The sequence below is a fragment of the Mercenaria mercenaria genome, unplaced genomic scaffold, assembly GCF_021730395.1.
Source record: "Mercenaria mercenaria strain notata unplaced genomic scaffold, MADL_Memer_1 contig_3338, whole genome shotgun sequence".
In the NCBI taxonomy this organism is placed as follows: domain Eukaryota; kingdom Metazoa; phylum Mollusca; class Bivalvia; order Venerida; family Veneridae; genus Mercenaria; species Mercenaria mercenaria.
This window is the reverse complement of record NW_026461465.1, coordinates 1-17,230: the sequence shown is the minus strand read 5'-3', so window position 1 is coordinate 17,230 and position 17,230 is coordinate 1. Positions and strand designations below refer to the sequence as shown.

The 17,230-nt window shown below is 34.6% G+C and overlaps 1 protein-coding gene across 1 annotated transcript; it reads left to right on the top strand.

The window, feature by feature from the left end:
- Nucleotides 1-1,001: 1,001 nt before the first annotated feature.
- LOC128552973 (uncharacterized) lies at nucleotides 1,002-16,200 on the top strand (the record flags this gene model as incomplete). Its single annotated transcript, XM_053534067.1, is given in 7 exon segments — nucleotides 1,002-1,572; nucleotides 2,523-2,669; nucleotides 5,548-5,777; nucleotides 9,970-10,386; nucleotides 13,848-14,114; nucleotides 15,278-15,425; nucleotides 15,971-16,200. Coding segments are annotated over 4 exon segments (1,011 nt in total). The 5' UTR covers nucleotides 1,002-1,163.
- Nucleotides 16,201-17,230: the final 1,030 nt, after the last annotated feature.

Sequence of the window (17,230 nt, the reverse complement as noted above, 5' to 3'; positions counted from 1 at the left end):
CAATAGGGGAGATTTCGCACCTGCAGTTCGCACTACATGATTATTGTACGTATTGATTGATCGGGCATAGAGAGAGCGTTGAGTAACACATCAAGTAACTGTTTGAAGATATTTCATACAAAAATATATATTACCAAACCTTGTTCAGTAATCCTGTTAATGCTTCCTTTATTTTGTTCATCTTCAACCGTAGTACTCACCTATCCACTTGAATCTTCATGTCTCTTTATTTTATTCATCTATACAACCTGAGTCCTCACATACCCATTTGAAACTCCATGCCCCTTTATTTTGTTTATCTACAACTTGAGTACCAACATATCCACTTGAAATTTCATGTCTCATTATTTTGTTAATCTACTACCTGAGTACTCGCATGTCCATTATAATCTTCATGTCTCTTTATTTTATTAACCTATACCACCTAAGTACTCACATATCCACTTGGAATCCATAGCATGTTACGAAATAAGTGTCATTGTTTGGGTATCGTCTTATTTGTGTGGTTTTATGGTCATTTGTACAGCACACTTCGCTTATTTCCTTGCTCTGAAATCATGTCAGAGAGCATACACCGATTACAACCGTACCCTTATCTATTCTTTATTTAAGAACATTCTGATTATTTTGGCATCTTTGAACAGAACCACGAATACTTAAAATAGGCTAGTTTGATACATTGAATGAGGATATTCTAGAATCAAATCAATATTTGACGATTCAATAATTTACTGAATGCTGAGTATTGTATATCTCAGGTTATAGAAAATATATATTCTCCGCTAAATAGTCGTATGAAAAGGGGCCAAGGGAGGCCCCATCCCAAATTTTGAGAGAGAGGGCGGGCAGCACATGGTGCTCTACCGACTTTTCTCTCTACTTTTGACCCCAAGAAACGATTTTTCCCAGAAGAAACAGTAGAAAAAGTGAAAAAGTCAATTTGGTAGAGCAGTTAGATGTACTGATGTAGATTTGATGTGATGTCTATTGTCACAAAGTCATAAATGGGGAAGAACGTTTATGCCGGCCCCACTATTGCCTCCCCCGCCATCCTAACTTTGAGTTCGCTCCTGCGCCACTGCGCTATGATTTTTTTCTCAGGAGCATTCGTCAGATCTATTTTGGAAAAACAGCTTTAAATAGTAGTAAACATCTGTCGTGTTATGTTAGATGGCACTATTTTAAGCCTTAAACATATACCACTTATATTTAAACACACAAATATTGATTTCACGTTTGTGCATATACATTTAAAGTTATTTTTCATAATTCGAAATATGAATGTGGGTTTACTGTATCTTTTAGATCGCATGGAGAATTACTGCAACGATGAATTTAGTTTCCTTTGGAAGTCTGAATACCAAGTTAGGCTTGAACTTAATGCCTACAAAATTTACGAAACCAAAGGAGACAACTACCCATATGACAAAGTAGGATATTGTGTTACCACTTTCGAGGCTTGGTTGACACGCTATCCAAAATTTATGTTCTATTTCGAAGATTTAAACCTCGACTGCAACAAAGGCCATCTTGAGTTTTACATTGGGGACTTTTCTGACACAAGAGTAAAAGGTAAGATAAATGTTTTCTTCTTGGATGAGTTGGCTAAATATTGAGTGCACGCAACATTTTTGCATTTCTGGTAAAAGAATAGGATTATTACCGTTTGCTTTTAAAAATGTTGTACAGACTTTAACTTGTTTAATACCGTCACATTTAGTCTAGAATGCATAACATAAATTATGTGCTGAAAACAAATGAAAAGTAGTGTTAGATATTGGTAAAATGACAAAACGAATAATAATTTCTTCATCATTATTATTATAACAGTTTCAATGGAACACTGCCCTTACCCACAAAACTTTCTGCACATATCATATGTCGAGAAGTTTATACCACTGGTGACTTTCAAAAACCAACATTCTATTGATTTAAGAGAGATATTTCGTTCGGCTTAAATGTGTAAATGACTCATTAATGTATAAGTATTAATATTTTTGGGCCATTATTTTCATTGACAATTCAATGTCAGCTGCACATCTCTTAATCATCCATTGACCACACTTTACAAACCGAGTCAGCTGTTATTTTTACTACGTTGCGTCATATTCTTCCAAGAGATTTTCTTTAAAGTTAAATTTTATTTACCTTCGCTTTTTGAAACAATTTAGCTCTGTAAAGCTTTTGAGCGACCCTATTTTAAGTACAGTTAAAACCAATTATACCTTACCCCCAGCAATTTGCTGGTACCCATTTACAACTGGGTCGACTGAGGCAATCGTGATAAAGTGCCTTGTCCAAGGACACACCGCAATGTGAGTAGCCAGGATTCGAACCAGGGGCCTTCACATCCGTAGAAAAGCGTCTTAGCCCTCTCGACCACTGCGTCCACATGATTATGCACTAGCACATCAGCAGCCATTTGGGTCCATTTGGCACCTAAAAAATCGTCACACCGTACTTGGACTCAATGGTGTAATTGTTTCTATTATATTTCTTTCTTTTTTGTCCAAATGGTTCAGGCTTGGAGACAGACATATGTGGGGCTGATAAACCACAGGGTGTATATACAGTAGACGAACGATATTTCCGCATAAAATACTTTCCTAAAAGGAGCCACTACAGCAGTGATATATTTTCTATCATCATCACAACTTATGGTCCTGAAGGTAAATTCATATAATTATATACTTCATCGATACATTCTATATTACGTATGTCTAGTTAAAGCAAGTGTTTATTCCATTAGTGCATATTATATTTCTGTTACGCATTTCTACGTAAGATAACTTTGCAATGTAAAGTAACATCCTTTATCACATGTTGTATCATGGTTTACCAGCAGTGTCATTATAACTGTTAACTTCTATCTATAATATTCTTCGACTGAGGAAGAGGCGTGGCTATAAGGCATACTCTAACTAAGTTAGAGAAAATGTCATAGGTCCCGCCTACATATAGAATACTGTAGGGAAATGTTGAACTTTCTAAAACCGTTCTCTATTTCAGTTAGAGTACGCTTGTCGCGTGTTGGTACCAACGCTTTAAATGGAATGTTAACTTGTCAGTCAATTTAGTAGCCGAATGCGTTGTTCATATTGGCGGACCGTGATACAAAACAGAAAGCGTAGGGGTCACTCGAATAATGAGGTTATTCTCTTAAACCCCTATTCTTTCAATTACTTTTACGTCGTGGTAGTGAAATAAAGCCATTACATAAAATTGATAATACACTAGTGTAATAAAGCTTTCGATGTCGTTTTAAGTATAGGAGATACTGGTCAAATTGATAGTATTATAGTAGTTACAGAAAGTAGAATTTTTGATATTTCAGCAGAAAAGCTCACACGTGATAAAGGAATGTGACATTTGTGTCATTTTATATCGAATTTATTAAACGAGTTAATTGATAAAATGCAAAGCAGAACCTCGTTTTTTAATTATTTTCTTCAGCTTGTTTAAAACATTCAATAAGGAAAGACACTCATATAATATCCTCTATATAATAGATTGTAAAACTAAAAGGCTATCAGCATAGTCAAATTTATAAACACTGTTATGCTTTTACAATATGCCATAAATTGTGGGAAGATTTCTTGAGACATTTATTTACTGTTATAGGTGCCTTGTTATTCTTTATATAATTATGTTCGCTAAAATATCTTTTATATTTAGAAATTATCTTCACCTATACATTTTAGGAAAGTCATTTTAGATACCCAAACATATAAAACGAATGATAAAGTTTGATTGTAAAATATAGGTCACTGAGGAGATATAGATTGTTTAACTGGAATTGAATTGTTTAATTGGTAGAGTTAACACCTCCCTCTCCCAATACTAAGACTTTTAGGTTTAACTGATTTTATGTAATACTCCTTACTAGTATATCGGTTTTTCCGTCATATGCAGAATTAGCAATGTTGTTTCTTCTGTCCAGAGATTCAAAAGATCTCTCCATAATATATATCTTTAATCTATTATTTATTTCATAATTTCGATAAACTTTGGGGAGTAGTACTTTTACCAGACAATATTTATAACTTTTACAAGACCCCGGATAATCTGTGAGTTATACAGGTGCCAATATACACTGCTGTCAATAATTAAATTGTAAACTGAACAGACTTGGTGGTTTGTTAATTAAAATACAGGAACACTTTTGCATAACGCCGTGTAATTTTGCTGTCAATTATGCAATACCACAACAATGTTATGATGCATTTTTGAAAAGAAAAGATTGGTATTTGTCAGAATACACTAATCGCGCGATTTAGTATGTTGCAGATATCTTTTAAAATATTAAACGTATGTTTGGGACACATAAGTAATTAGAAAAGAGATACATATGTAATTAATGGCACATTTGTAATTATTTGCAAATACTAGCAAGAAAAGGACAGTAAACAAAATGTAAGAAATTGGGCATATATGTCATAAGAATACATGTATGTGTAACTAGACCATGCACATATTTAACTACGATAAAAGATAAAATGTAAGGATAGATTTCCCGGAAGCACAGAGTACCATAAACACAGCCATAGAGCCATGCATCGCAAAATAGGCCCACAACAAAAAGAGGTTGTAAATAAAAAAATATTGTAGACGTTTCTTTGAAAAGCTTTCCGTAGTTTATGATATCGGTAACCCTGTTGTAATATTGTTTTGGTGATTTGAAGATTTCTACCATTAAATTTCTCTAAATCATATCAGCTCTTGCTGAAGTCATCATCGTCATGGCTGATTTCTTGACACGGGTGCAGAATGCAGACATAGAATGTATTAATATGTGAAACCATTAGATGTATTTGGGATATATATTTCTTATTGTTAAGATCTGGATAATAGGGACATACATAGTTCTATTCCCATTCAACAGTTTTATCAGCATACTAAATGACGTTGCAAACCATTCAGTGATTTTATTGTGATTGAATTTCGTAAAATGCCCTTTTTACCTCATTTCTGTCTCTTTCATTCAATAATTCGCTGTAAGACAAAACATAGGAATTTACTAGAACACACACAGACATAGAAAAGGAGAAAAATCGTCTAGATTAGTTCGTATTTCAAAGAATGGATGTATAAAACATAGACCAAATGAGTTAAAAGTCGGTAGGTGCAGACCATGTGTATAAGAATATTAATGATGGTACAGTGCTTTGCTAACTTTGTTTGTTAAAGCATATACTCTTAGAGGTTACAAATAAATGATGGTGTTAGTTTCCGTGTGTTTAAGGGAACGGGGTGCTTACAGTCGCACCGATATAATTCAGGTAATATGGCGAATTTTTCTTAGATTTTGGTAGTGGAGGAAGACATCTGGTGCTCTTCCAGGTATTATGCGAGATATACGCGGGTAGAACCCTAGACCTTTCTTACGCTAGCTAAATGGCTTTCTCACATGATGAATTCTACAGAATTTCATAAGAAATACCTACATAAAATATCTACATAAATAATTCGTTTATGCGAATTATAATCTCCATGCGAACTTAACGTTTTTTTTATTATTGACTATAAAATATTTCTTATTACTTTCAGGTACATGTCCAAGCTATGCGCACGTATGTGCCAACTCACGATGTATAGACGACAATCTCGTATGCAATGGCAATAAATCCTGTGGTGACAATTCGGGTTGTGAGTTAAGCACGGGTGCAATCGTCGGTATAGTGATAGGAAGTCTCGTTGGGTTAGCTTTACTTGTCAGTGTAGTGGTCTGGTGTATTTATAGCTCGATACGTAGTGGAAACACTTTCGGACCAGCGCAGGTAACATATTTACAATTGTTATATTTTCTTGTCCTTTTTGAATCATTGATTCCATTCATTGTTAACGGATAATAGCGTTCCGCCCAGGACGGTCTTTACAAGGGAAGAGGGTGGGGGTGCGGGATGTTGGTTGCACATTTCATTACCTCTCGTGATCAGACTCAAACAGAACAGAGTCTGCTATCAGTTTTGCTTGGTTCCGTTCTATGCTTCCAAAGGATCATCTTACAGATTTTTTTCTAATGTATTGTCGTGATGGATATAAGCATATAGTGTGTAACTGTAATACTCTTCTTAAGCTTAAAATTAGTCCCACATTGCAAAAACTAATACAAAACTATAGATTGAAGTGTAGTATGGTAGCTTACGGGCACTCAAAGCAGCGGCAGGTAGTACTGCTTTACCATAATTTGTCTGTACATTTCTGACGGGTAAACATACTGTGTGGCATACCAAACTAATGAAGACTTACAATTAACAATATACTATTTTAGACACTTTTTACCGAGGTTCTGTTTGATAAAAGACATGTAAAACTATTGCCTTTAGATGCTCACAATTACTTCAAATGAGCCTTTTTTGTGTCCAGTGTTTGAATTCCATGAGCTAGCAAAGTGTACCATACTGTCCTCATTCTGTTTTTGCATTGGATGACTACATTATCACTGTCATATTTTTATTAAATTTAATGTTTTACTATTATACCATTACTAAAATTATAGCTTTTTTCAGGGCAGACAATTCATGACTAAGGCTGGGCACCTATGATTTGCTTTGTTTTATTATTTCTGTTTTTGATTTGAATCTCTGTAAGTAAACACAGTTTCAAGAAATTCTGTACGAAAAAAAATTTGGCTCCATATATATATGTACACTGGGGCAAGTGTCCCTGACTATGAACCTGACAAAATGATACCTCAAAGTCCTAATCTTTCCAATGGACCGAATTTCTTTACACTTTGTATACATACTGAATGCAAATGATGACTAAAACAGAAATATAAATTAAAATGCACAGTTTGCTTGCCGTCATCTTGACTTTTTACATATTTTATTAAAGCTACTTTCCATAGAATCACAAGTATTCTTATCATTTGTCTATATTTTCTTTATGGTTTCAGACTAAGCAAATAGCAATTATTTTATCTAAATTCCATTTTGTTACTTTGTAATCGAAGTACCGAAACCTATTTTTAGAATGTGAAATTGAAAGTAGACTATAATAATCAAAAGAGCGCACACTCAGCTGGCAAACAGTAACAAAATGGCTGCCCTAGCACGCAGTAAGGCTTCTGGGTAAAGACATTCAATACTTAACGGTGAATATTCTAATATACGGCCTTATATGCAATGAAAATGTTCGTTGGGGTATATTTAACAGCTTAAAGACAAACTGTCAGGGAATGTTACACAATTTATTATACATGAATTTAAACGTGATGTTAATTTCTTTTAAATGCATGTAGGGCAACGCGCATACTTTAGAAATGAATTGGGTGTATTAATCAATTTCGTTTGTAGCTGTCAAGGGAGAAACGCCGTTTTGAACATAATGAAGAGCAAACAATTACTATGTCAGGAAATATGACACCACTTACTGTACACAATTTTAAAGGTATTTATATTGCCTTTCAAATGCTTGAACATGCAATGTTCTATCTTGGGGGAAGTACTTCAAACGGCATTCTCATAGAAGACATTTTGAATGAACTAGCTAAATCATACCAGAGATAAAAATCTTGGTCATAATGAATTTGAATGACAGTAAATATCTTTAAATATCTGTAAAAAGATGTATGATGAATTGTATTATATATTCCCTCAAAAGGAACATGTGCCGCACATTTTTAAGCTCCATCGACCAATAAACGTTAGTGTTTGCAAACAGTGTTACTACTGTTTCTGTTACTGTTGGCCAAAAAGTGGTTATCTTATAACTGCTAAGTGTCGTCGACGACAGTTAATAGTTTACCATTGAAATCTTTGAAAGTACGCCGAATTTAACAATTATCAATGGTTCACTATTGAAACCAGAATTATTTGACCACGTACAAGTAGAATTATTTTTTTTCTATAACGAAATTTAATTAGAGTGTGGAAAGCAGCTTTAACTATCACAACAGCAATCTTTAAATGCCGTGTGGTGGCTGTAAAACGTCTCCCCGTAATTAGATTCAGTGTTGTTATATTTTCTGGTCCTTTGGGATCACGGAGTCCATTCAACATATGTGTAAAATAGTTCCGCTTAAGCCGGTGCTAGCGGGCGTGAGAGGTGTTGCAAATTTCATTACCTCTCATGAACAGACTCAATCAAACCGAGTCTGCTATTATTCTTCTTGGTTGCATTCTTTGCTTCCAAAGAACCTTTTTACAGATTTTATTATATGCCCATGAAAATTGGATTTTTTTAGTATTTTCTGAATCTCAAGGGCAGCTATTTCAAGATCAAGAACCGGTACTTATGATTTTTAGCTCACCAGAGCCAAAGACTCAGTGTGAGCTATTAGGATCACACACCGTCCGTCATCCAAACTTGACAGGAATGTTTCTTGGATGAAGCTCTACAAAAATTGTTCAAAGAATTGGATTCCATGCAGAACTCTGGTTGCCATGGCAAAAACTTTAAAATTCTTCTTCTGAAAAACCAGAAGTCCTAGAGCTTAGATATTTGGTGTGAAGCATTGCCTAGTAGACCTCTATCAAGTTTGTTCAAATCATGACCCCGGGATCAAAATTGATCCCGTCCCAGGGGTCATTTAAATTTACATAGGAAAAACTTAAAAATCTTCATTTCAAAAACCAGAAGCCCTAGAGCATAGATACTTGATATGTATCATTGCATAGTAGACTTCTACAAAATTTGTTCAAATCATGACCCCTGGGATCAAAATTGGCCCCGCTCCAGGGGTCACTTTATTTTACATAGGAAAATCTTCAAAAATTGTATAAAAAAACCCAGAAGGTCTAGAGCTTAGATATTTGACATGTAGCAATGCCTAGTAGACCTCTTCAAAATTTGTTCAAATCATGACCCCCGGGGTCAAATTAACCCCGCCCCAGGGGTCACTTGATTTTACATTGGAAAATCTTCAAAAAAAAATCTAGAAATAAACCAGAAGGTCTAGAGCTTAGATATTTAACATGTGGCATTGCCTAGTAGACTTCTACAGAATTTGTTCAAATCATGACCCCCAAGGGTCAAATTGATTCCGCTCCATGGGGTTTCTTGATTGTACATAGAAAAATCTTCAAAAAATATCTAAATAAACCGAAAGAGCTAGATCTTAGATATTTGACATGTAGCACTGCATAGTGGACGTCTACAAAATTTGTTGAAATCATGAACTCCGGGGTCAAATTGACTCAGCCCCAGGGGTACTTGGTTGTACAGTGGGAAAACTTCATAAATTTGCTAAAAAATAAACCAGAAAGTCTAGATCTTAGATATATGATATGTAACATTGCCCAGTAGACTTCCACAAACATTGTTCAAATTATGTCCCCCGGGGTAAAATTGGCCCAGTCCCAGGGGTTATTTGATTGTACATCGGAAAATTTTCCAATTTTTTTTCTAAAATCATCAGTTTGACATTTGAAACATGTAGCTCATATTTCTCTGGTGAGCGATCCAGGGTCATCATGACCATCTTGTTAATATATACTTCCGTTTTAAACTAGATTCTCAGTCAGTACTCAAAGTTTAAAGAAATTCTGTCCGTAGGACAATTTTTGCCTATAATACATATAGGAAACTGCAAGATGTGTCTTTAAGTAGTTGGTAGCTTAAACACAAGTCAAATCTTTTTTATATCTTGTAAAGAAATCTACGTTAAAACAGAACCGATTGTAGTTTTCGTGTGCATTGTGTATAATAAATGAAACAGTACGGATTTAATTCTGCCTGTTCGTATTTGCTAGTAGAACAGAAGCCGTATTTTTGACAGCATTTATAAACTTTTTAAGGTATATCATAGAGCCATTTACTGAGACTAAATGTACCTAGCTGGACAAAGTTACAATGATTTTACAAATAACAAACCAGTAAGAAATGTTTGCTGTTAGTACTGGTCGCACAACAGTTCACGTTGAGTTATATCCAGCTACTTGCAAGTAATTTCGAAAGCACAAACCTCTGTCTACGTAAGCATCGTTGGATGAGCCAGAGTAATCCTGTACTTGTTTATACTTACAGAGCACGCCGGTAACATATTCAGGTTATACTCCACAAGTATGCAACCAACCGATGTATGGGGTAAACCAGGGATCACCTTACAACCCCAGGCAATCTCCATACCCTCTTGCCACAGCACCAAGCAGTGCTACTACTGATCCAAGCCAACAAGGGATCATTCGCCCAGTTTACGATATTAATGAAGGCACGAACTATCACAACGACCAGACACATACTTTATTATGAAATTCAGAGACAACCGAACAACAACCAGACGGGAACAAATATAACGATCCTCCACCACAATACAGTGAACTCTTTGCAAATTCTGACCAAAGCAAACACCAACCTTAGGAATACTACAGTGTAATTATAAGCATATGCTTTGCATTGGAAACGTTTGCACAAGTGTATTCCTTTCGACGGGATGGAAAATAGGTATCTCATATTATATTTGGTTAAAATCAATGTTAGAACAATAACAATAAAACAAAAAGCTCTGATACACAACTTGAATGCAAAAAATATCCTATGCAGTGCTATATTCCAATTTACAAATATTCTTGTACATGTCATTTTGTTTGTATTGACTTATATTGACAGTATTATAAATATCTGTCGAATTAAAGAGGTGTTTTTATGATGAAGAGATCTGTCCTCGTGTAATGTGCCTAATTTTGTATTGTTAATTTCGTGCTTGTTTGTTATATAAAATAAAATGTTAACAATTCGCTTTATTATTTATACGACTATCGAGGATATATAACTAATTTGCAGCGAGGTCGTATATATTTTCGTGATGGAAACAAGCATATAAGGTGTAATGACTATTACTCTGACGACTAAAATCCGATTGAAACTCTTAAAATCATTCTAAAAATTTAAATAACACTCTCACTTTTTGTCTTCGCTGCTGCAAGTACAAGTGCTATTGTTTGATCAACCTAATCCGGTTTTCTGTGAATAGCGGCATTGTTTTTTACATTTCCTGGTCCTTTGGAATTATGGAGCTCCCTCCACGACTATGTTAATACAGAGGTAGAGGGCGTGTAGGTAGTTGCATATTTCATTTCCTCTCATTAACTCCTCTAGTATTTTACTTGGTTGTATTCAATGATTCAAAACATACCTTCTTAAAGAGTTTCACTATGACAATAGCTAGCAGTCTTTAAGTGCTTTAAGGTGGCTTTAAAAAGTCTACCCGTATTTTAGATTTCATAACCCCTAATGAACAGACTCAGTCAAACCGAGTTTGCCATTGTATTACATGGTTGCGTTCTATGCTTCCAAAGGAACTTCTGAAAGATGGTATTATTTTCGTTTCAAGATCCGTATACGAATTGAATCATATATCATTATTAAGGTCTCCGAGGGAAGTAGAAAGCTCTTATTGAATTTTTAAAATATCTTTAATAATGAAAGTTTTTTTTAGAACTTTTGCAAATGTTAACATTGAAATGATGTTTTAGTGCCATCTAAAATACCCATAATATATTAATGCTTAGTAGCAGTCAATGCACAAATACAAATCAAATTTGAAATTTTGGTGTCTAAAATTGCAGAAATTCACAATGCTAGATAGTCATATCAAAATTAGTCTGTCGGTAAATTCAAAACTAATCAATATGTTTCAAACTTTAAAAAACTGCTTCTGCTACTCTCGAATTTCTTAAAAATTGTGTATAATATTAATTGTTTTTGAACTCAAGGAAAAACCTTGATATGGGTTTTGTATTCATTAACGAAATGGAGACCAGACAGTAATTCAGACAGAAAATTTGTACGTATATTATAATAAGTGATATATCTAAAATAGATCGTATTCAATTAACCCACAAAATATGATTTAATATATCTTACACTGTATTCTGCAATTTCATAAAATGATTTAATTAAATATATCATAAAATGAATTCTTAAAGATATTCGACATCTCTAAATACGGCTATAGTCAAACAAATTTGACGCTATCCTAGGAAATATTGAGTTTTATTTCTTGTGGCAATATCTCCACTACCATCAAACACTCGAAAGACCAAAATAGTAGATGCAATTTCCGATGATTTAGGTTTAACTGCCGATTTTGTTGCAAATATGAGATAAATTCATTTAACAAATGAAAATTACATGTATCAAAAGGGATTCAATTCCGCATTGATTTATCTAAAAATATCAAATATTTTCCAAAATTACGAATTTTCTCGTGATCTAATTTTAACCTATGTATGGGCACTGTACACTATAAACGTTTACTGCGCCTACTAGGCAATATGTGCATGAGAAAAAACCAACAACCTTACATGACGGTGTACTGTGATTTATCTTCTATTATTTTGGTACCGTCAAATTATTAGGACTAGGTTATTCTTATATTCTAAATTCTTTTACAGTCATATCCTAAATACAAGTTTCATTATCTGAAAATAAATTTTATGATGTCAAAAATTCATTCATAGATATCTAAAAATGTTTTAGCTTTTATGAATTACTAAAATCGATTTATTGATACTAGTGCATACTATTAATATTATAGGCGTTTGTCGCATTTGTTAATGTCATAAAATAGCATTTAAGTTATCTAAATTTTATTTAATGTTATATAATTGATTTAGTGATACTACAAAATTCATATCTTAGTTCATATCCTTTATTGGTTTAAAATTTATTTGGAGAACTCAAAAAAATCATACGCAATAGCCATCTTTCACTAAAATATTTTATCCTTAGATATTTACTTCAGATGTATAAAATCATCATTAAATGTATTTTCCGTTAATAAAAATATAAATACGTTTGCATATATATGTCTATATTCATTATTAAATGTCATGCAGTTACAGTTAATCGGTAGTACATGTGTACAGTATGTACTAGTACTATTTTAAATCTAATGCGCCCAGAAACTTGTTAATTCTATGTAAGAAAAAAATAAAAAAACATACGCACTGACGTTCACGTTCACGTGCACTCAAAAAATGAAATTGCATTCCAAATCTAAAGATATCCAATCTTAATTGACGAGCGAAAACTACTTCTTTTTACCAATAATAAGTAAATTGTATAAATTTATGTATTAGTTTTCTTTAAAAAAATCAATAGTTTATGTCATTTCGTTCGAACAATTTAAATGCATATGTATTAGTTATCTGAAAACTCAGCACTTACCACATCCTTCGAACCATTTTATTCGAACGAAATTCAGCCAGCCATACCCGGTATTTCACAATATGTTTATGTATGTACCACTTATTGATTGTGCATGGAAATGTGATATGGTCGCATATCTATGTTTACAAAATTAAAGTAGGCTAATATAAACTAGATAGGTTTTAGATAACGGGTAACCTAAAGTCGGGTATATTTAGTGTTTTGAAATGGAGGCTACACCTGTTAGATTCACTAAAACAATTAGAGATGTGGGAATATTTATTATAATTGGAATATTGCTGTGCATGTTCACTGGAAAATGTGATGGATGTAAGATATTTACAATTTCTCATTAGGAAACACAGTTACTTTCTCTTAGGTAAAATAGTTTGTTTTAGATGCTAACATAAATTCTCCCATTGAATGTACACACGCACTGAATGTATACTCTAAAAGTACATCAATCAGGAGCAAATTAATGTTTGCGTAACTAAAGCTTTATGAAATGAATTTAACTTGATAAACTATCTGAAGTAACAGTGTTCGTAGACCTACAATGCTATGTGTGATTGTCAATTTGGTATAAGAAACTTTTCACCTATCAGTGATAGTACACATTTGTACACATGTATTTGTGTGCACTGTTTTAAACCTAACACAAAGTGCAGTTAGATTTCAATACACAAACGTCAATTTTATGCTTGTATACTATACACTTATTGTTCATATTTTGGTCTAAATTTATCTTTTAGATAGCATGGAAAATTATTGCAACGATGAATTTAGTTTCATTTGGAAGACTGAATACCAAGTTAGGCTTAAACTTAACGACAACAATATTTACGAAAAGAAGGAAAGCGTCTATCCATACAACAGACCACGATATTGTGAGACCACTTTTGAGGCCTGGATTACACGCTATCCAAAATTCATGTTCTATTTCGAAGAGTTAGACCTCAACTGTGACAAAGGCCATCTCGAGTTTTACATTGGCAAGAGTACTGACACGAGACTGCCAGGTGAGCTATTCTTCCTCGGGGATGGCAGCCGATTAGGTAACTTAGTGGTAGAGCGCCCGCTTCGAGTGCGGGAGGTCGTTGGTTCTATCCCTGGCCGCGTCATACCAGATACGTATAAATGGTACAATAGACACCGTCCTCTATATAAATATGACTGATTTTTTTAAATGACGTTATACCGAACACACACGCTCCACATTAAGTCAATGCATTAAGTGTTGCATTTCTATTGTCCGTAATTATTGACCTGGCACTCATGAATAATCCGTATATTTCCCTAAATTAATATTCGATGTCCGAAGCTAAACAGCGATATGAATATTGCGTAATATATGTTTCTTTAAAATGTTTACTAGTAACTATGCGGACAAAAAGTTTAGCTGCCAATCTCGGGGCTGTGTGTTCGAGTCCTGCATGTGACTTTTTTTTTTCAAATTTTGTCTGCAACTAACAGGTAGAAAAATTGTCACACTTACCTTGTCACATTATAAAGTCCATTTTTAAAGAACTTTTGGTCAAGTTAACTGTCGAATAAAAATCTTTAAAAGTACTTAGATAAAAAGACAAAGTACTAGTCACCAGCGCGTTTTCCAGAAACTGAATACTAAAAGAAAACAAACAGAATTCGTGAAATATGCTACGAAAATACTGTAAGAAGAAGAACAATATCGATAATGGTCTGCATTGATTTATTCGATCTGCATAACATTTTGTATATTTATTAAGATACTTACACGAGTCATGTTAAGAAATTTGTCCTACTAGTGCCTTTGAAGGTACGCACATTTTATGGCATTTGAGAGATTCTATTTGCATAAGATGTGTGAACTAGTCACTTTTATGCATCAAGTGTATTTTGCAATCAACGTAAAGACAACTGTGCACATTGCAGTATTTGAACTGAACCATAGAGTCATTCCTTAACAATTTCTAGACTATTCAACGTTTCCGAGAAATAAAGCTCCGCTAAAGCCGGTAAAAGAAGGAAGGGGAATTGCATATACGTTATTTTCTTTTCAAAGAATACTCTTAAAGGTTTTATCAACTACCCCATCAGCAGACTGTTGGTGCCGTGCGGCGGCTTTTAAGGTCTCCCCGAACTAAGACTCAATGTTGCAATTGTTTCAAATATATTTCAATTATTTTGTCTATTTATGTTTCAGGCTTGGACGGAGATATATGCGGAGCTTATAAGCCGCAGGGTGTATATACAGTAGACAAAAGGTATTTCCGCATAAAATACGTTCCTAAAAGGAGCCAGTACATCATATGATATCTTTTCTATTATCATCACAACTTATGGACCTGAAGGTAAGTTCTCATATAATTATATACTTCATGTGTCAGTGACGCGCAATTTGGTATTTTGCAAATATCTTTTGAAACACTAAACGTATGTCTGGGTGAAATAAGTTACTAGGTTTCATATACAATGTATAACAAAGACATTTTGAAAGAATAGTGGCACATTTGTAATTATTTGATAAATAAAATTCATTTGTAAATAAACTGGGCACGTATGGAACTACGATAAAACATGTGGTGTCTTGCATAGCCATGGTTTATTCAATGACATGGATGCAAGTCGTCGACATACTAGTATGTGTTTGCCCGGAACAGTTTGTGTGAAGCCAATTGATGGTGGGGGAAGACATCAGGTGCCCCTCCAGCATACGTGGGCGTAGAACCACCTTCCTTTTCTTCAAAAATTGATAAAAAAAATACCCACGAAAACTGTCTTCTTATTCTAGTCTTGTGTAAATGAAATATGACTGGACATTTAACGTCTCCATGCAAACTTTATCGTTCGAGGAAATCAAGAACTTTTATTTGCGTTCTTTTTGTCTCAATTTCAGATACATGTCCAAGTTATGCGCACGTATGTGCCAACTCAAGATGTATAGATGATGATCTCGTATGCAACGGCAATAACTCCTGCGGTGATAATTCGGGTTGTGACCTTAGCACGGCTGCAATCGTCGGTATAGTTATAGGAGGTCTCGTTGGGTTAGCTTTACTTGTCAGTGTAGTGGTATGCTGTATTTGTTGCACGAGACGTAGTGGAAACACTCCCGGAACTGTGCAGGTAACATGTTTACAATAGTTCTATTTTCTGGTCCTTTGGGATAATGGATTACATTCAATGTTAACAGATTATAGAGTTTTGTTTAAGCTGGTGCTAGGGGATGTGCGGGGTGTTACACATTTCAGTTAAACTATTTTCGTTTTTGTCGTGTTGGGCGACCTGTGAAGTGTCCTTTTTTCTCTATCTTATTCTCACAGCAGCGTTGTTTGTGCCGTGTGGCGGCCGTAAAAAGTCTCCCCGTACATTCAATCAGGGCTGTTGTATTTCGATCTTCTCAGATCGTTCAGCACGACTTTTATGCTGTGTTATTGGTACTGTTTAATTTCTCAACATGACCATTTCGGCCTGGGTGGTTCCAATACTCCCGCTTTCATAGCCTTAGGTATTGTATAATCACCCCTTGGATATGGTGCCTACTTTTTAATTTTGTCTTTTGACAGTCTCTGTGATACGCAGGCTCCATAACCTCAGATTCCCTTTCTAAATTCCAGTTTGTTCAGTTCTGCCCATTGTTTTCTCGTTTGGGCCAACCCTTTACTTTATCTGGGGACCAAACGCCGCTTTTCATGGAATTACACTCCTCAACACGTGTATCATTGAAGGTTCCATATTCACCGCCGTTTGAATACATCTGCGAATGTCTCTAAATTGCTTTTTGTACTTTTAGCATGTGTAAATGTTGAGTTCAGCTCAACCCGGGGCTAGAGGGCGTGGACGGTAGCATGCAAATCATTTGTTCAAATCATGAACCCCGGAGTCAAAATTGACCCCGCCCCAGGGGTCACTTGATTTTACATTGGAAAATCTTAAAAAATCTTCTTCTCAAAAACCAGATGCTTAGATCTTAGATATTTCACATGTAGCATTATCTAGTGAATCTCTACTAAAGTTGTTCAAATCATGACCCTGGGGTCAAAATTGACCCCGCCCCAGGGTCATTTGATTTTACATAGGAAAATCTTCAAAAAAATTCTAAAAATAAACCAGAAGGCCTAGAGCTTAGATATTTCACATGTAGCCTTGCCTAGTA